The 20,213-nt window shown below is 45.0% G+C and overlaps 1 protein-coding gene across 1 annotated transcript in view; it reads left to right on the top strand.

Moving 5' to 3' along the window:
* The window catches only part of NME9 (NME/NM23 family member 9), a 73,249-nt gene that overhangs the window by 42,485 nt on the left and 10,551 nt on the right, over window positions 1-20,213 (top strand). Inside the window, exons 8-11 of the mRNA XM_038748155.1 lie at window positions 7,175-7,257; window positions 9,751-9,843; window positions 12,419-12,573; window positions 19,279-19,475. Of these exons, the coding sequence (XP_038604083.1) occupies window positions 7,175-7,257; window positions 9,751-9,843; window positions 12,419-12,573; window positions 19,279-19,475 (528 nt within the window). The remainder of the gene's footprint in view (window positions 1-7,174; window positions 7,258-9,750; window positions 9,844-12,418; window positions 12,574-19,278; window positions 19,476-20,213) is intronic.

The raw sequence follows: 20,213 nt of genomic DNA, 5'->3' as shown, positions 1-20,213 counted from the left end.
AGGTAAGATGGGGGGATGGAGAGGGGGACGAGGGGGAGAGGAAGGAAGGGGCTCAGTCTGGGAAGGCCTCCTGGAGGAGGTGAGCTCTCAGTTGAACTCTTGTTATGTTGAACTCTCCCAAGTGCTTGGTACTGCAGGCAGTAAGCGCTCAATAACTCTGATCGATTGATTTATTAAGCGTCTTCTGTTTGCAAAGCACTGTATTAAGCACTGGGGGAAAGCACATGGGTGGATGGAGTCATTGTATCTGACCCCCAAAGTCTTTTAGCGTGGGGAAAACTGGTGTCAGAAGCACCAAGACAGATTTGAAAGAATATAAAAGAAAAGGCCAACAGTCAACACAAGAGCCGTGGAGCCCTGTAGCCAGCGGATCTGAGTTCCAGGCTCCTCTTGGCTCAATCTAACAGTCCCAAAAGTCACAGCTGCAGTCACGGCCTTCCCAGTGTTTTAAAAATCGAGAAGGCCTCAGCCTGCCCATGTGCCTACTTGTTTTGTTTTGTTGTCTGTCTCCCCCTTCTAGACTGTCAGCCCGTTGTTGGGTAGGGACCGTCTCTAGATGTTGCTCATCATCATCAACATCATCAATCGTATTTATTGAGCGCTTACTGTGTGCAGAGCACTGTACTAAGCACTTGGGAAGTCCAAGTTGGCAACATATAGAGACAGTCCCTACCCAACAGTGGGCTCACAGTCTAAAAGGGGGAGACAGAGAACAAAACCAAACATACTAACAAAATAAGATAAATAGAATAGATATGTACAAGTAAAATAAATAAATAAATAGAGTAATAAATATGTACAAACATATATACATATATACAGGTGCTGTGGGGAAGGGAAGGAGGTAAGATGGGGGATGGAGAGGGGGATGAGGGGGTGAGGAAGGAAGGGGCTCAGTCTGGGAAGGCCTCCTTTAGGAGGTGAGCTCTCAGTTGAACTCTTGTTATGTTGAACTCTCCCAAGTGCTTGGTACTGCAGGCAGTAAGCGCTCAATAACTCTGATCGATTGATTTATTAAGCGTCTTCTGTTTGCAAAGCACTGTATTAAGCACTGGGGAAAAGCAAGTGGGTGGATGGAGTCACTGTATCTGACCCCCAAAGTCTTTTAGCATGGGGAAAATTGTGTCAGAAACACAAAGACAGATTTGAACGAATATAAAAGAAAAGGCCAACAGTCAGCACAAGAGCCGTAGAGCACTGTAGCCAGCGGATCTGAGTTCCAGGCTCCTCGTGGCTCAATCTAACAGTCCCAAAAGTCACAGCTGCAGTCACGGCCTTCCCAGTGTTTTAAAAATCGAGAAGGCCTCAGCCTGCCCGTGTGTCTACTTGTTTGGTTTTGTTGTGTGTCTCCCCCTTCTAGACTGTCAGCCCGTTGTTGGGTAGGGACCGTCTCTAGATGTTGCTCATCATCATCAACATCATCAATCGTATTTATTGAGCGCTTACTGTGTGCAGAGCGCTGTACTAAGCGCTTGGGAAGTACAAGTTGGCAACATATAGAGACAGTCCCTACCCAACAGTGGGCTCACAGTCTAAAAGGGGGAGACAGAGAACGAAACCCAACATACTAACAAAGTAAAATAAATAGAATAGGTATGTACAAGTAAAATAAATAGAGTAACAAATATGTACAAACATATATGCATATATACAGGTGCTGTGGGGAAGGGAAGGAGGTAAGATGGGGGGTGGAGAGGGGGACGAGGGAGAGAGGAAGGAAGGGGCTCAGTCTGGGAAGGCCTCCTGGAGTAGGTGAGCTCTGATTTGTACTTCCCAAGCGCTTAGTCCAGTGCTCTACGCACAGTAAGCGCTCAATAAATGCGATTGAATGAATGAATACCAGGCCCGCGATTGGTACACCCCAGAGGTTGACGCTGTTGAGAGCTTCAGGCCCGTGGATTGATGCGCCCCAGAGGTTAGCCCTAAGGGGAGCACTGATTTGGGGAGGACTCACCCCATTGCCACTGTGTGACTCCTTCTCGGGTTGGAGCCGGGGCCGACGGGAATTCTGGCGGCATTTGGGGGTGGGAGCATCGTCGCTCCCACATCATACAACCTGGCACCCGACACAGGGGGACCAGTTATCAATCATCAATCGATTGTATTTGAGCGCTTACTGTGGGCAGAGCGCTGTGCTAAACGCTTGGGAGAGTACACCACAACAGGGTTGGTAGACACATTCCTTGCCCACGTGGACTCATCCTATTGCTGCTTTTTGAGCCCTTCCCCGGCAGGAGCTGGGACCAATGGTAGGGTCCCTGGGATGCATGCACTGTAATAATAATAATAATGATGATGGCATTTATTAAGCGCTTACTACGTGCAAAGCACTGTTCTAAGCGCTGGGGAGGTTCCAAGGTGATCAGGTTGTCCCACGGGGGGCTCACAGTCTTAATCCCCATTTTTACAGGTGAGGGAACTGAGGCCCAGAGAAGTGAAGTGAGTTGCCCAAAGTCACACAGCTGACAAGTGGAGGAGCCGGAATTTGAACCCATGACCTGTGACTCCAAAGCCCGGGCTCTTTCCGCTGAGCCACGCTGCTCCTCGTACTAAGCACTGTATGCCAGAAACAAAACCCACATTCCCTACCCTCAAGGAGATAAATATCTTCCAAAGCAAAAGCTTTCCCTTTTTTTCTTCTTTATAACAAATCCAAGAATAACCATTGGCTTGTTTGCTTGGGCATCTATTAAGCATTTTTTCTTAAAGTGCGAGGCAGTTTTGCCTAGTAATAATAATAATAATAATGGCATTTATTAAGCGCTTACTATGTGCAAAGCACTGTTCTAAGCGCTGGGGAGGTTCCAAGGTGATCAGGTTGACCCACGGGGGGCTCACAGTCTTAATCCCCATTTTTACAGGTGAGGGAACTGAGGCCCAGAGAAGTGAAGTGACTTGCCCAAAGTCACACAGCTGACGTGGCAGAGCCGGGATTTGAACCCATGACCTGTGACTCCAAAACCCGGGCTCTTTCCGCTGAGCCACACTGCTTCTTGTACTAAGCACTGTATGCCAGAAACAAAACCCACATTCCCCACCCTCAAGGAGATAAATATCTTCCAAAGCAAAAGCTTTCCCTTTTTTTCTTCTTTATAGCGAATCCAAGAATAACCACTGGCTTGTTTGCTTGGGCATCTATTAAGCATTTTTTCTTAAAGTGCGAGGCAGTTTTGCCTAGTAGATAGAGCACAGGTGCTTATAAGCTTATGTTAAACACTTAAGTACCATTTAAAAAGATTTAGTAGTAGGGGAAAGAACAGAGATGTTGATTTAGAACTTTGTTACCCATTTGCTTATCTCTCTCCATCCCTTTCCAGAGGATTAAAAATTTCTCCTTAATCCAAAAGTATAACTCTATATGACTTCAAATATTGATTTTTGTATCATTAGCTATTTCTGTAGAAGAGTAGATAGTTTCCCAGGTATCACAACTCAGACTATTAATTGAGAATGAATTAATTCTCCCCCTTCTAGACTGTAAGCCTCTTGTTGTGTAGGGACTGTCTCTATATGTTGCCAACTTGTACTTCCCAAGCGCTTAGTACAGTGCTCTGCACACAGTAAGCGCTCAATAAATGCGATTGAATGAATGAATAATAACAACCTATGTCTGCCTGCTCATATCAGTATAATAACAATAATAATGATGGTATTGGTTAAGCGCTTACTACGTGCTAAGCACTGTTGTAAGCACTGGGTTAGATACAATCAATCAATTGTATTTATTGAGCGCTTACTGTGTGCAGAGCACTGTACTAAGCGCTTGGGAAGTACAAGTTGGCAACATATAGAGACGGTCCGAACCCAACAGTGTGCTCACAGTCTAGAAGGGGGAGACGGAGAACAAAACCAAACATACTAACAAAATAAAATAAATAGAATAGATAGGTACAAGTAAAATAAATAAATAAAGTAATAAATATGTACAAACATATATACATATATACAGGTACAAGATAATCAGGTTGTTCCATGTGGGGCTCACACTTAGTCCCCATTTTACAGATGAGGTAACTAAGGTAGGTAAGAGTAGGTAAGTGACTTGCCCAAAGTCACACAGCTGACATTGGAACAGTGCTTGGCACATAGTAAGCGCTTAACAAATACCAAAATTATAAATTATTTTGTGGCAGAGCCGGGATTAGACTCACCCAAAGTCACACAGCTGACATTGGAACAGTGCTTGGCACATAGTAAACGCTTAACAAATACCAAAATTATAAATCATTGTGTGGCAGAGCCTGGATTAGAACCCATGACCTCTGACTCCCAAGCCTGTGTATTATGTTACAGTAATGAGTCCCCAGAGCCAGAAAGAAGGGGAAAAAAAAAGGAAAAAAAACCTCCACTGCAGAGGAATTTAAAAGCAAGAAATCCACTTCAGGGAGGGAAGAAGAAAACCACCATTTTACTGATGAATCTAAAAATGAGAGCACATTTCGTACTAACTCGAGAAGAAGAGAATTCTTTCGGAGCGCAAGCTAGAGAAGCAGTATGGCTTAGTGGAGAAAGCATGCTCCTGGGAGTCAGAGGACCTGGGTTCTAATCCTGCCTCTGCCATTTGTCTGCTGTGTGAGCTGGGGCAAGTCACTTCACTTTTCTGGGCTCCATTGACCTCGTCAGTGAGATGAGGATTAAGACTGCAAGCCCCAAGTGGGACACTTGTACTTCCCAAGCGCTTAGTACAGTGCTCTGCACACAGTAAGCGCTCAATAAATACGACTGATTGATTGATTGACACGGATGGTGTCCAACCTGATTAGCTTGTATCTACCCCAGCGCTTAGGCTGATTCCCTTTTTAATGGCATTTATTAAGCGCTTACTATGTGCAAAGCACTGTTCTGAGCGCTGGGGAGGTTACAAGGTGATCAGGTTGTCCCACGGCGGGGCTCACAATCTTAATCCCCATTTTACAGATGAGGGAACTGAGGCTCAGAGAAGTGACTTGCCCAAAGTCACACAGCTGACAATTGGCGGAGCCGGGATTCGAACCCATGAACTCTTTCCACTGAGCCACGCTGCTTCCCCACTTAACAGATACTTTTAAAAAAAAGGCTCATCGGAAGTGTAGGACATCGTAGACTCAGAATGAAAGAGTAAAATTAGAAAATATTTGTACCCATGGATGAAGTGTTTATTATCATGTCAAAGAAGCCCTGATGCCTCCGTGAGTTGATTAGATAACCGGGTTCTGAGGTCCTCAAATGATAGACTAAGCCCCACTTTTCCTCATCTCCCATTCCCTTCTGCATCACCCTGACTTGCTCCCTTTTCTCTTCCCCCGTCCCAGCCCCACAGCACTTATATACATAGCTGTCATTTTATTTATTTGTATTTATTTATTTATTTGTTTGTTTGTTTGTTTATTTGTTTATGTTTATTTATTTATTTATTTGTATTGATGAGTACAGATCTCTCTTTATTGCTGCATTGTACTTTCCCAAGCGCTTAGATCAGAGCTCAGCACTCAGTAAGCGCTCAGTAAATACAATTCAATGAATTAACATCTGTCTCCCCGCCTCTAGACTGTGAGCTCACTGTGGGCAGGGATTGTCACTCTTTATTGTTATATTGTACTTTCCCAAGCGCCTAGGACAATGCTCTGCACACAGTAAGCGCTTAGTAAATACGGTTGAATGAATGAATGAGAATTCTGAATTCCTTCACTAGCTTTGTTGGGTAGGGACCGTCTCTCTATGTTACCAACTTGGACTTCCCAAGCGCTTAGTCCAGTGCTCTGCACACAGTAAGCGCTCAATCAATATGATTGAATGAATGAATAATTATTTTACTTGTACATGTTTATTCTATTTATTTTATTTGGTTAATGCGTTTTGTTTTGTTGCCTCTCTCCGCCTTCTAGACTCTGAGCCCACTGTTGGATAGGGACCGTCTCTATAGGTTGCCAACCTGGACTTCCCAAGCATTTTGTTCAGTGCTCTGCGCACAGTAAGCGCTCAATAAATAATAATAATAATGATGATGGCATTTGTTAAGCACTTACTATGTGCAAAGCACTGTTCTAAGCGCTGGGGGGATACAATGGGATCAAGTTGTCCCACATGGGGCTCACAGTCTTAATCCTCATTTTGCAGATGAGGTCACTGAGGCTCAGAGAAGTTGAGTGACTTGCCCAAGGTCACACAGCAGCCATGTGGTGGAGCCGGGATTTGAACCCATGACCTCTGACGCCAAAGCCCGTGCTCTTTCCACTGAGCCACGCTGATTGATTGATTGATATTCTATTTATTTTATTTTGTTAATATGTTTTGTTTTGTTCTCTGTCTCCCCCTTCTAGACTGTGAGCCCACTGTTGGGTAGGGACCATCTCTATATGTTGCCAACCTGTACTTCCCAAGTGCTTAGTACAGTGCTCTGTGCACAGTAAGCGCTCAATAAATATGATTGATTGGTTGATATTCTATTAATTTTATTTTGTTAATATGTTTTGTTCTCTGTCTCCCCCTTCTAGACTGTGAGCCCACTGGTGGGTAGGGACCGTCTCTAGATGTTGCCGACCTGTACTTCCCAAGCGCTTAGTACAGTGCTCTGCACACAGTAAGCGCTCAATAAATACGATTGATTGATTGATTGATTGATCTCAGACCGTATCTGTTTTTTTCCTTTCTACAGGGAGGGTAATGATACTGTCTTACTAAACCTGTTCTGAGAATGAGTGTGAGGCACAAAGAAAATAGGATCTGTGATGTAAGATAAATAATAATAATGATGGCATTTATTAAGCGCTTACGATGTGCAAAGCACTCTTCCCAAGTGCTTAGTACAGTGCTCTGCACACAGTAAGCGCTCAATAAATACGATTGATTGATTGTTCTAAGCGTTGAGGAGGTTACAAGGTGGATCAGGTTGTCCCACGGGGGGCTCACAGTCTTAATCCCCATTTTATAGATGAGGTAACTGAGGCCCAGAGAAGTGAAGTGACCTGCCCCAAGTCACACAGCTGACAATTGGCAGAGCCGGGGTTTGAACCCATGACCTCTGACTCCAAAGCCCGGGCTCTTCCCACTGAGCCACACTGCTCAATGGAAAGATGATAACGATCAATGATAAATAATGATAAATAAGTATACAATACTAAACATTACTGACGACTGATGGAGAGTTCAGAGCAGAAAGGAGTGTGAAATGCATGTGTCTTTTGCTTCATTGTAGTTTCACCCGAAAAATCTTGCACGCTCGCAATTATTAAACCAGATGCTGTCGCTCATGGAAAAATGGATGAGATTATCACGAAGGTAAGAAAGGCACCAACTGTCTTCTGATGACTGACCCCAGCCCTTAGAACAGTGCTTGGCACATAGTCAGCACTTAAAAAAAAACCCATAATATATATGCTGAACTCCAAGACTGAACTCCTTGTCTTCCCTCCCAAACCCTGCCCTCTCCCTGACTTTCCCATCTCTGTTGACGACACTACCATCCTTCCCGTCTCACAGGCCCGCAACCTTGGCGTCATCCTCGACTCCGCTCTCTCATTCACCCCTCACATCCAAGCCGTCACCAAAACCTGCCGGTCTCAGCTCCGCAACATTGCCAAGATCCGCCCTTTCCTCTCCAACCAAACCGCTACCCTGCTAATTCAAGCTGTCATCCTATCCCGTCTGGACTACTGCACCAGCCTTCTCTCTGATCTCCCATCCTCGTGTCTCTCCCCACTTCAATCTATACTTCACGCTGCTGCCTGGATTGGCTTTGTCCAGAAACGCTCTGGGCATATTACTCCCCTCCTCAGAAATCTCCAGTGGCTCCCAATCAATCTGCGCATCAGGCAGAAACTCCTCACCCTGGGCTTCAAGGCTGTCCATCACCTTGCCCCCTCCTACCTCACCTCCCTTCTCTCCTTCTCCAGCCCAGCCCGCACCCTCCGCTCCTCCGCCGCTAATCTCCTCACCGTTAGGCCTCGTTCTCACCTGTCCCGCCGTCGACCCCCGGCCCACGTCCTCCCCCGGGCCTGGAATGCCCTCCCTCTGCCCATCCGCCAAGCTCGCTCTCTTCCTCCCTTCGAGGCTCACCTCCTCCAGGAGGCCTTCCCACACTGAGCCCCTTCCTTCCTCTCCCCCTCGTCCCCCTCTCCATCCCCCATCTTACCTCCTTCCCTTCCCCACAGCACCTGTATATATGGATATATGCTTGTACATATTTATTACTCTATTTATTTATTTATTTATTTTACTTGTACATATCTATTCTATTTATTTTATTTTGTTAATATGTTTGGTTTTGTTCTCTGTCTCCCCCTTTTAGACTGTGAGCCCACTGTTGGGTTGGGACTGTCTCTATATGTTTGTTGCCAACTTGTACTTCCCAAGCGCTTAGTACAGTGCTCTGCACACAGTAAGCGCTCAATAAATACAATTGATGATGATTGATGATATGCTACTAGAGAGGCAACGTGGCTTAGCGGAAACCTTTATGGTTTTAAAACTGATCGTTGCACCAAACCTCAAGCTTTAAGGTGATCTTCTAACAGCCCCTTCAGGTTTCCAAAATATCTTGGGAATCAAACCTACTGCAGGATCCAGTAGATCTCATCGGGGTGGGAATTCACCAGAATTCCCAACTGGGTGGTAACTGGAGGAGTGCCAACTTGTACTTATGTTGCCAACTTGTACTTCCCAATCGCTTAGTACAGTGCTCTGCACACAGTAAGCGCTCAATAAATAGGATTGAATGAGTGTATAAGAGCCAGGAACTCTAGTGGATTCTAACTGGACAAGGGGCCTAGCAGAATTCTGTCCTTCGCCTTTATCGGATGAAAATAATCTTTTTTTTTATCTAGCCCTAACCACAGCGTCTGGTTTGTTGTTATATTGTACTCTCCCAAGCACTTAGTACAGTGCTCTGCATGCAGAAAGTGCTCAATAAATATAAATAATAAATATATTCCCACTGGCTAATGTTGGCAGAGAAGTTGGTCCAACCAAGATGGGGCAAAGCTGGGATATCGTGCTTCGCACCCACCTTATGGTCTCTAAACTGGAAGCTCCTTGTGGGTAAGGAGCGTGTCTGCTATTTCTTTTGGACTCTCTTCTCCCAGGGGCTTAGTACAGTGCTCCTCTAGACTAAATTTGTTGCGGGAAGAGAATGTGTCTGTTATATTATTTTAGATTGTACTGTCCCAGCTCCACACATAGTAAGCGCTCAATAAATACAGTTGATTGATTGACAGACCTGGCTTAGTTTGGAAAGCACAGCCTAATCAATCAATCGTATTTATTGAGCACTGTACTAAGCGCTTGGGAAGTACAAGTTGGCAACATAGAGAGACAGTCCCTACCCAACAGTGAAAGGAGGATTTGACTTCAGTTGGAATTCTGACAAATACCATCTTTTTAATAAGTTTTATTTAATAATGGCATTTATTAAGCGCTTACTATGTGCAAAGCACTGTTCTAAGCGCTGGGGAGGTTCCAAGGTGATCAGACTGTCCCACGGGGGGGGCTCACACTGTTAAACCCCATTTTCCAGATAGGGAACTGAGGCCCAGAGAAGTGAAGTGACTTGCCCAAGGTCACGCAGCTGACAATTAGCAGAGCCGGGATTTGAACCCGCGACCTCTGACTCCAAAGCCCGGGCTCTTTCCACTGAGCCACGCTGCTATTATTTGCGGTAGGATGTTTTCCTCCCCGCTTCCTTTTCACTACAAAATCTCATCTCTTGGCCAAGATGAAGATAGGCCCGTGTCATTTTTTTACCAAAACAAGTTTCATGGCCCTTTGCTTCTACAGATCCAGGAAGCTGGGTTTGCCATTTTGGCTAACGAAGAAAGAATCATGACGGAGTCCGAAGCCAAAGAATTTTACCGACACAAAGCTAAGGAGGTCAGTTCTTTTCCCTACCTCAGAATTAAAGTTGTGGTCTCTCTCTACTGCAAGCAAGGAATAGGCCTAGGCAAGATTTACAGTGGGATTGTATATATTCTATTTATTTTATTTTGTTAATGTGTTTTATTTTGTTCTCTGTCTCCCCCTTCTAGACTGTGAGCCCACGGTTGGGTAGGGACCGTCTCTATATGTTGCCAACTTGTACTTCCCAAGTGCTTAGTACAGTGCTCTGCACACAGTAAGCGCTCAATAAATACGATTGAATGAATGAATAAAGAGCACAAAATAGTGTTTCCATCAATGTCTTGTTTGGATTTATATAGTTATGCTGGCTCAGTGGAAAGAGCCCGGGCTTTGGAGTCAGAGGTCATGGGTTCCAATCCCGGCTCCGCCGCTTGTCAGCTGGGTGACTTGGGGCAAGTCACTTCACTTCTCTGGGCCTCAGTTCCCGCATCTGGAAAATGGGGATGAAGACTGTGAGCCCCCCGGTGGGACAACCTGATCACCTTGTAACCTCCTCAGCGCTTAGAACAGTGCTTTGCACATTGTAAGTACTTAATAAATGCCGTCATTAGTATTATTATTATTATGCTAAGACCTTCAACGAGTTGGGAGGGGTTGGTCATGTGGTAATCTGGAGTACGATAATAATAATAATAATAATAATGATGGCATTTATTAAGCACTTACTATGTGCAAAGCACTGTTCTAATAATAGTAATAATAATGGTAGCATTTATTAAGTGCTTAGTATGGGCAAAGCACTGTTCTAAGCGCTGGGGAGGTTACAAGATGATCAGGTTGTCCCACACTGTTCTAAGCGCTGGGGAGGTTACAAGATGATCAGGTTGTCCCACACTGTTCTAAGCGCTGGGGAGTTTACAAGGTGATCAGGTTGTCAATCATCATCATCATCATCAATCATATTTATTGAGCGCTTACTATGTGCAGAGCACTGTACTAAGCGCTTGGGAAGTACAAATTGGCAACATATAGAGACAGTCCCTACCCAACAGTGGGCTCACAGTCTAAAAGGGGGAGAAGTCCCACGGGGGGCTCACAGTCTTCATCCCCATTTTCCAGATGAGGTAACCGAGGCCCAGAGAAGTGAAGTGACTTGCTCACAGTCACACAGCTGACACTTGGTGGAGTCGGGACTCGAACCCATGACCTCTGGCTCCAAAGCCCAGGCTCATCATTTGACTAAACGTAGGTTAGTGGAAAACAAGCAGTTCCGACTAATCCCGCTGGATTGGGGTTGGAGTGGTCATTCCATGAGAAGACTTGCCTGCCTGCCTGCTCTGTGATCTTGGGCGGGTCACTTTACTTCTCTGTGCCTCAGTTTCCTCATCTGTAAAATGAGGATTCCATAGCTCTTCTCCCTCCTTAGACTGTGAGCCCCATGTGAGACAGAACCCTGATTAACTTGTATCTACCCTAGTGCTATATGCAGTGTGCGTAGTAAGCACTTAGCAAATACCATTAACACATAAAAATAAGATGTTTGTGCCCTTTTACAGGTTTTACTAAAACCAATCGTTTTATTCCAAGTTTTCTTAGAACTGGGTATAATTTACGGTCACAGATTCTGTTATATATAAGTATCCGCTGGGTTCAGAAGCAGTATGTGGCTTCCTGGAAAGAACACAGGCTTTGGAGTCAGAGGACCTGGGTTCAATTCCCACCTCTGCTGTGTGACCTTGGACAAGTCACTTCACTTCTCTATGCCTCACTTTCCTCCTCTCTAAAATGGGGATTCAATCCCTGATCGCCCTCCTCCTTAGACCGAGAGCCCCGTTTGGGGCAGGGACGCGATGATGATGGTATTTGTTAAGCGCTTACTTACAGGGTTATCAGGTTGGCCCACAGTCTTAACCCCCATTTTACAGATGGGGTAACTGAGGCACAGAGAAGTTAAGTGACTTGCCCCAAGTCACACAGCTGAAGTGGCGGAGATGGATTAAAACCCACGACCTCTGACTCCCAAGCCCGTGCTCTTTCCACTGAGCCACGCTGCTTCTCCTTGTATCTCCCCCAGCGCTTAGAACAGTGTTGGACCCATAGTAAATAATAATAATAATTTTGGTATTTGTTAAGCGCTTACTATGTGCAAAGCACTGCGGTGGAGAGGATACAAGGTGATCAGGTTGTCCCATGGGGGGCTCACAATCTTAACCCCCGTTTTACAGATGAGATAACTGAGGCACAGAGAATTTAAGTGACTCGCCCAAAGTCACACAGCTGACAAGCGGCAGAGCCGGGATTTGAACCCATGACCTCTGACTCCCAAGCCCGGGCTCTTTCCACTGAGCCACGCTGCCTCTCTGCTTAAATGCTTAACAATTATTACTATTGATAAGAATAAAATAATAAATCCCATCGGTCATTAGTTTTCTCATTCCATCTTTGAACTTGAACCGAAGGGTACCGAGTTAGTCTTTAGTGGCTTCAGGATTTTCTTCTGTGGCAGGGTGGGAGGGGAGAATGTTTTACGCGCATTAATAATGGACTTCTATGCCAGTGTGACTTTGAGGTGTCTCCATCGTGTAATTGTGGCCTTGGAAATATGTAGGAAACATTTGGAAAGCTTGTAGAGTTCATGTCCAGTGGGCCGTGCCGTCTGCTGATAATCTCCAGACCGGGATGTGATGAAGATGTGGTAACCGCTTGGAGAGACTTCATTGGGCCAAGCGAAATTGAAATTGCCAAGAGAGAACACCCTGGAAGGTAGTAAAAAATAACAGAAAAATCTTCGAATGGGCATTTCTCCTAATGCACGATTGTCCCGGTCCTGCCGATCTTCGATTTATTCCCAAAGACCTGTTTTGTCAACAGTTGATCAGTCAATCACATTTTTTGAGCAGTTACTGTGGGCAAAGTACTGTACTGGCCCCTAGGTATCAAGCGAAATTGAAATTGCTGAGAGAGAACACCCTGGAAGGTAGTAAGAAATAACTGAATTTATTTTACAGAAAAATCTTCGAATGGGTATTGCTCCTGAAGCACGATTGTCCCGGTCCTGCCGATCTTCGATTTATTCCCAAAGACCTGCTTTGTCAACAGTTGATCAGTCAATCGCATTTTTTGAGCAGTTACTGTGGGCAAAGTACTGTACTGGCCCCTAGGTATCAAGCGAAATTGAAATCGCTGAGAGAGAACACCCTGGAAGGTAGTAAGAAATAACTGAATTTATTTTACAGAAAAATCTTCGAATGGGCATTGCTCCTGAAGCACGATTGTCCCGGTCCTGCCGATCTTCGATTTATTCCCAAAGACCTGCTTTGTCAACAGTTGATCAGTCAATCGCATTTTTTGAGCAGTTACTGTGGGCAAAGTACTGTACTGGCCCCTAGGTATCAAGCGAAATTGAAATCGCTGAGAGAGAACACCCTGGAAGGTAGTAAGAAATAACTGAATTTATTTTACAGAAAAATCTTCGAATGGGCATTGCTCCTGAAGCACGATTGTCCCGGTCCTGCCGATCTTCGATTTATTCCCAAAGACCTGTTTTGTCAACAGTTGATCAGTCAATCGCATTTTTTGAGCAGTTACTGTGGGCAAAGTACTTCCCAAGCGCTTAGTACAGTGCTCTGCACACAGTAAGCGCTCAATAAATACGATTGATGATGATGATACTGGCCCCTAGGTATAACCTTGGTCAGAGTATAACAGAGTTGGTAGACACATTCCCTGCCCATACTAAGGTCACAGTCTAGAAGGGGTGACAGACATTAATGTCTGTCTAGACTGTGAGCCCACTGTTGGGTAGGGACCATCTCTATATGTTGCCAACTTGTACTTCCCAAGCGCTTAGTACAGTGCTCTGCGCACAGTAAGCGCTCAATAAATACGATTGAATGAATGAATGAATGAATGAACAAGTCCAACACTGCTTCGGGATACAGGTGGAGTCCAGCAATTTTTTTGCCATCTGCCATTTCCCCTTCTAGTCTGTGAGCCCACTGTTGGGTAGGGACCGTCTGTATATGTTGCCAACTTGTACTTCCCAAGCGTTTAGTACAGTGCTCTGCACACAGTAAGCGCTCAATAAATACGATTGAATGAATGAACAAGTCCAGCACTGCTTCGGGATACAGGTGGAGTCCAGCAATTTTTTTGCCATCTGCCATTTCCCCTTCTAGTCTGTGAGCCCACTGTTGGGTAGGGACCGTCTCTATATGTTGCCGACTTGTACTTCCCAAGCGCTTAGTCCAGTGCTCTGCACACAGTAAGCGCTCAATAAATACGATTGAATGAATGAATGAATGAATAAGTGCCGTGGGGCTGAGAGAGGTGATTAAAGGGGGAAAATCAGGGCAGTGGAGAAGAGAATAGGAAAAGAAGAAATGAGGGCTTAGGGAAGGCCTCCTGGAGGAGATGGACCTTCAATAAGGCTTTGAATGTGGAGAGAGTCATTGTCGGCTGTATTATAATAATAATAATAATGGTATTTGTTAAGCGCTTACTATGTGCCAAGCACTGTTCTAAGCGCTGGGATAGATACAAGGTAATCAGGTTGTCCCATGTGGGGCTTCCTGTCTTAATCTCCACTTTACAGATGAGGGAACTGAGGCCCAGAGGAGTGAAGTGACTTGCCCAAAGCCACACAGCTGATAAGTGGCGGAGGCGGGATTAGAACCCACGACCTCTGACTCCCAAGCCTGGGCTCTTGCCACTGAGCCACACTGTTCGTATATGAAGAGGGAAGGCGTTCCAGGCCAGGGGCAAGGCCGGCAGCGAGATAGATGAGATCGAGGGACAGCTTTAATTCTGTTTGTTCTGTCGACTTGACACCCGTCCACATGTTTTGTTTTGTTGTCTGTCTCCCCGTTCTAGACTGGGAGCCCCTTGTTGGGTAGGGACCGTCTCTAGATGTTGCCAACTTGTACTTCCCAAGCACTTGGTACAGTGCTCTGCACACAGTAAGCGCTCAATAAATACGATTGAATGAATGAATTAGGAGCAAATGTGCAGGTCGCACTGTAGTGGGGAAGCAGAGGGGTAAGGACAGAGCAGGCAAGGTGATTGTTGGGTAGGGACCGTCTCTATGTGTTGCCGACTTGTACTTCCCAAGGGCTTAGTCCAGTGCTCTGCACACAGTAAGCGCTCAATAAATACGATTGATTGATTGATTGATTGATTGATTAAGTATTTGAAAGTGCTTTTAAAGCTCGACACACTATGTTGTCCACACTCCCAAGGAAACCGTTGCAGAGAAAAGTATGACTTGGCCCAACAACAGGGAAGTGGAAGAGCTGAGATTAGAGCCCTGCTCTTCTGACACCTAAGCCCATGCTCTTTCTACTAGGCCTCACCACTTCACCTGTTTCTTGTGCTTCACTTAATAAAATAATAGTAATAATAATAATAATAATAATAGTGGTATTTGTTAAGTGCTTACTATGTGCAAAGCACTGTTCTAAGTGCTGGGGATCAGGTGATCAGGTTGTCCCACGGGGGGGCTCACAGCCTTCATCCCCATTTTACAGATGAGGGAACTGAGGCACAGAGAAGTGAAGTGACTTGCCCAAAGTCACACAGCAGACAAGTAGTGGAGGTGGGATTAGAACCCACGACCTCTGACTCCCAAGCCCGGGCTCTTTCCACTGACCCACACCGCTTCGCTTGTTTTTCCGACACCAGTGGTCACTGGAACCAATTTGCTTTGCCAAAAATCAGTTTCCAGTAAACAACAAATTTTAAGTACTTGTAATCGGTTCTTTTCGAGATGCTAATAAATGACCGATAAACGATTTTCCCCGTCATTCATTCATTCATTTAATCGTAGTTATTAAGCACTTACTGTGTGCAGAGCACTGTACTAAGCGCTTGGGAAGTACAAGTTGGCGACATATGGAGACGGTCCCTACCCAACAACGGGCTCCCAGTCTAGAAGGGGGAGACAGACAATAAAACAGAACATGTGTATAGGTGTCAAGTAGTCTGAATAAATAGAATTAAAGTTAAATGCACATCATTAACAAAATAGAATAGTAAGTATGTACAAGTGAAATAAATAGAATAATAAATATGTACAAATATATATACAGGTGCTGTGGGGAGGGGAAGGAGGTAGGGAGGAGGAGAGGAAAAAGGGGGCTGAGTGTGGGAAGGCCTCCTGGAGGAGGTGAGCTCTCAGTAGGGCCTTGAAGGGAGGAAGAGAGCTAGCTTGGCGGATGGGCAGAGGGAGGCCATTCCGGGCCAGGGGGAGGACGTGGGCCGGGGGTTGATGGTGGAACAGGCGAGAACCAGGCCCGGTGAGGAGATTAGCGACAGAGGAGCGGAGGGTGCGGGGCTGGGCTGGAGAAGGAGAGAAGGGAGGGGAGGTAGGAGGGGGCGAGGGGATGGACAGCCTTGAAGCCCAGGGTGAGGAGTTTTTGCTTGATGTGTAGGTTGACAGGAAGCCATTGGGGATTTTTGAGGAGGGGAGTAGCATGCCCAGAGCATTTCTGCACAAAGATGATCCGGGCAGCAACGTGAAGTATAGACTGAAGCGAGGAGAAACAGGAGGATGGGAGATCAGAGAGGAGGCTGATGCGGTAATCCATTTGGGATAGGATGAGAGATTGAACCAGCAGGGTAGTGGTTTGGATGGAGAGGAAAGGGCGGATCTTGGCGATGTTGCGGAGGTGAGATGGGCAGGTTTTGGTGATGGATTGGATGTGAGGGGTGAACGAGAGAGCGGAGTCGAGGACGACGCCAAGGTTGCGGGCTTGTGAGACGGGAAGGATGGTAGTGCCATCAACAGTGATGGGAAAGTCAGGGAGGGGACAGGGTTTGGGAGGAAAGACAAGGAGTTCAGTCTCAGACATATTGAGTTTTAGATGGCGGGCAGACATCCAGATGGAGATGTCCTGAAGGCAGGAGGAGATACGAGCCTGGAGGGAGGGAGGGAGAGCAGGGGCAGAGATGTAGATCAGCCCGTCATCTCCCTGAAAGACCATTCATGGTATCTGTGTTGCATTAGTCTTCCACTGGGTTCTATCCAAATTGCATAATGAAGGCCTATGCGATAGGAGAAATGACTATTTCTAGGACTCAAAGTAGTGGGGTAGAATAATGATGGCATTTATTAAGTGCTTACTATGTGCAAAGCACTGTTCTGGGCACTGGGGAGGTTACAAGGTGATCAGATTGTCCCACGTGAGGCTCACCGTCTTTATCCCCATTTTCCAGATGAGGGAACTGAGGCCCAGAGAAGTGAAGTAACTTGCCCAAACTCACACAGCTGACAAGTGGCGGAGCGGGGATTTGAACCCGTGACCTCTGACTCCAAAGCCCGGGCTCTTTCCATTGAGCCACGCTGCTTCTCTGAGAAGGTAGAAGGGAGACTAGTAGCAGTAACCCGATAAAAGACAGGAGAGACAGAGAAACATGGAGAAAGAGACACAGAGCAAAGGAAGGAATGAATCAGGCAAAGAGCCAGAGAGTAGTGCAGTTTGTGCTCAGGAGGAGACCTGGGCTCTAATTCCCAAAAGTAAACATTTAAATATCATTAAAAGATGTTAGGGTATTGTTTTAATTTAGGCTATCTGCCTGACTTTCAAAGCACACACCAAACTTGAAAGCAGGAAGGAGGGAGTATGATTTATAATTGGGTGATTAAATAATCCGCTCTGTTTAGAAGGGGTTTAAACTACATAAAACAACAGCCTGTAGGGTAAGCAGATCTTCCCCTGGCACCGCCAAAAGTTACATTTGATAGGAATAAAAGCCAAGAATTTATTCCTTAATTATCAATAGTTTATTACATTAATGTCTGTCTCCCTCTGTAGACTGTAAGCTCATCGTGGGCAGCAAACGTGACTGCCAACTCTGGTATAGCATTCTCTCCCTAGTGTTTAGTACAATGCCCTTGCGCATAGTAAGAGCTCGACAGGTATGATTGATTGAATCAATCAATCAATCAATAGTATTTATTGAGCGCTAACTGTGTGCAGAGCACTGTACTAAGCGCTTGGGAAGTACAAGTTGGCAACATATAGAGACAGTCCCTACCCAACAGTGGGCTCACAGTCTAGAAGGGGGAGACAGGGAACAAAACCAAACATATTAACAAAATAAAATAAATAGAATAGATATGTACAAGTAAAATAAGTAAAGTAATAAATATGATTGAAGGAAAGAACCCATCCAAATGCACTATCAAATAAATAAAACAACTTTTAGTTCTGCTTTATATAATTTTTTTTAGGAATTGAGTTCAAATCCATAGGAAGCATAGTATGAGAGACAGAGGAATAATTGTATATTGTTCTCATTCAAATGTGAGAATCTTGCCTAAAAATCTTAAGGACAGTGGATATGAATTTGAATGTTTTTCTGGTTTAAAGGGATCTAAGGATTGCCCATCCTGAAGTATTAGCCGTTAGTATTATTGCAGTTCTTCATGTGAAGTTATATAAACCAAGGAAGAATAATTTTATAAGGACTTAATGGGGCTGATTGTCTAGTGATTGGGTAGAGACTTGCTCATTTTTCAGTGGTGTTTATTGAGTAACCCTGTACTGAGCACTTGAAAGAGAATAACAGAAACGAGATATGCTCTGCACACAGTAAGCGCTCAATAAATACGATTGATTGATTGATTGAGATATGCTTTCACTGCCCTCAGAGGCTTACAATCTAATAGGGTGGTCTCTTCTTCATCATCCTGACTTTCTCCCTTTGCTCTTCCTCTTTCCCAGGCCCACATGTCTGTAATCTGTTTATTTCTATTAATGTCCATCTCTCCCGCCTCTAGACTGCAAGCTCCCTATGGGCTGGGGATGTGTCTATTTATTGTTGTAGAGTATTCTCCCAAGTGCTTAGTACAGTGCTCTGCACACAATAAGCGCTGAATAAATATGACGGGATGAATGGATATAAATTATTTTCAAAGAATGAGTGTAAGAGGATATAAGAGGAATAAGTGAATATATAAAGGAAATTTAAAAACATAGATACATATAGATTCTGAAGAGAGGAAATAAAATATCAAGGTGGCTGGTAGTTGGTAATTATTCAGGGAAGGCCTCCTGGAGGAATAATAATAATTAATAATTATGGCATTTATTAAGCACTTACTATGTGCAAAGCACTGTTCTAAGCACTGGGGAGGTTACAAGGTGATCAGGCTATCCCACGGGGGGCTCACAGTCTTAATCCCCATTTTACAGATGAAGTAACTGAGGCACAGAGAAGTTAAGTGACTTGCCTTAAGTCACACAGCTGACAAGTGGCGGAGCAGGGATCTGAAGTGAGATTTTTAGGTGGACTTTGAATACGGAAAGAGTCGTGAAATGGTGGATTTGGTGGAGGGAGGGAGTTCCGGGCTGGGAGAAGAGCATAAGTGAGGAGATGGGGAGAGTTGAGAGTAAAATTGAGGTGGAAGGTAATTTCTTTGACATTTGGATGTGTTACTTAACGTTCCTTAAATCTCATCCCATACAGTCTCCGGGCCCAGTATGGCACAGAAATGCCATTTAATGCAGTCCACGGCAGTGAGAACCAAGAATGGGCCGAAAGGGAGCTTGCATATTTTTTCCCTGGTTTTAAAGTTTCAGATGAGGCTACAGAAACAAAACAGAGGAAGACGCCCCAGAGAACTTTGGCTCTGATTAGACCTGGAATCCTAAAAGAGAAGAAAGGTTAGTACGGCATATTAACATACATTTCTTAATATATATGTTCTATGTTCTATATGTTCTCAGCATATATCTTGAGAAACAACATGGCTCAGTGGAAAGAGCATGGGCTTTGGAGTCAGAGGTCACGGGTTCAAATCCTGGCTCCGCCAATTGTCAGCTGGGTGACTTTGGGCAAGTCACTTCACTTCTCTGGGCCACAGGTACCTCATCTGTAAAATGGGGATTAAGACTGTGAGCCCCCCGTGGGACAAGCTGATCACTTTGTCACCTCCCCAGCGCTTAGAACACATAGTAAGCGCTTAATAAATGCTATCATCATTATTATTATTATCTGTTCCAGGAGAAACCATGTAAAAACTTACTTTTGTCTCTTACAGAGGGTTGAAACCAAATTCATGGCCAGTAGCCAAATAAACTACGAGATACTGAATCTTGGGCATTCACGCAGTATCTCTATTACCGTTGGGCAGGTTTGGTAGGAGCAGTTTAGCCAAGTGGAAAGAACCCGGGCCTGGGAATTAGGAGACCCAGGTTCTAGTTCCAACTCCGCCACTTGTCTGCTCTGTGACTTTGGGCAAGTCACTTAACTTCTTAATCCCTTGGATTGTGAGCCCCATGTGGGACCGGGACCGCGTCTGACCTGATTATCTGGTATCCACCCCAGTGCTTAACAGTAATTGCTAGTAACTGCTAAAAATACCATTATTATTTTTATTAGTAGTAGTAATACTACTAATA

Source organism: Tachyglossus aculeatus, chromosome 1 (assembly GCF_015852505.1).
Source record: "Tachyglossus aculeatus isolate mTacAcu1 chromosome 1, mTacAcu1.pri, whole genome shotgun sequence".
NCBI classification, from domain to species: domain Eukaryota; kingdom Metazoa; phylum Chordata; class Mammalia; order Monotremata; family Tachyglossidae; genus Tachyglossus; species Tachyglossus aculeatus.
The sequence above is the reverse complement of the archived record's forward strand: the minus strand, read 5'-3'. Positions and strand labels throughout refer to the sequence as shown.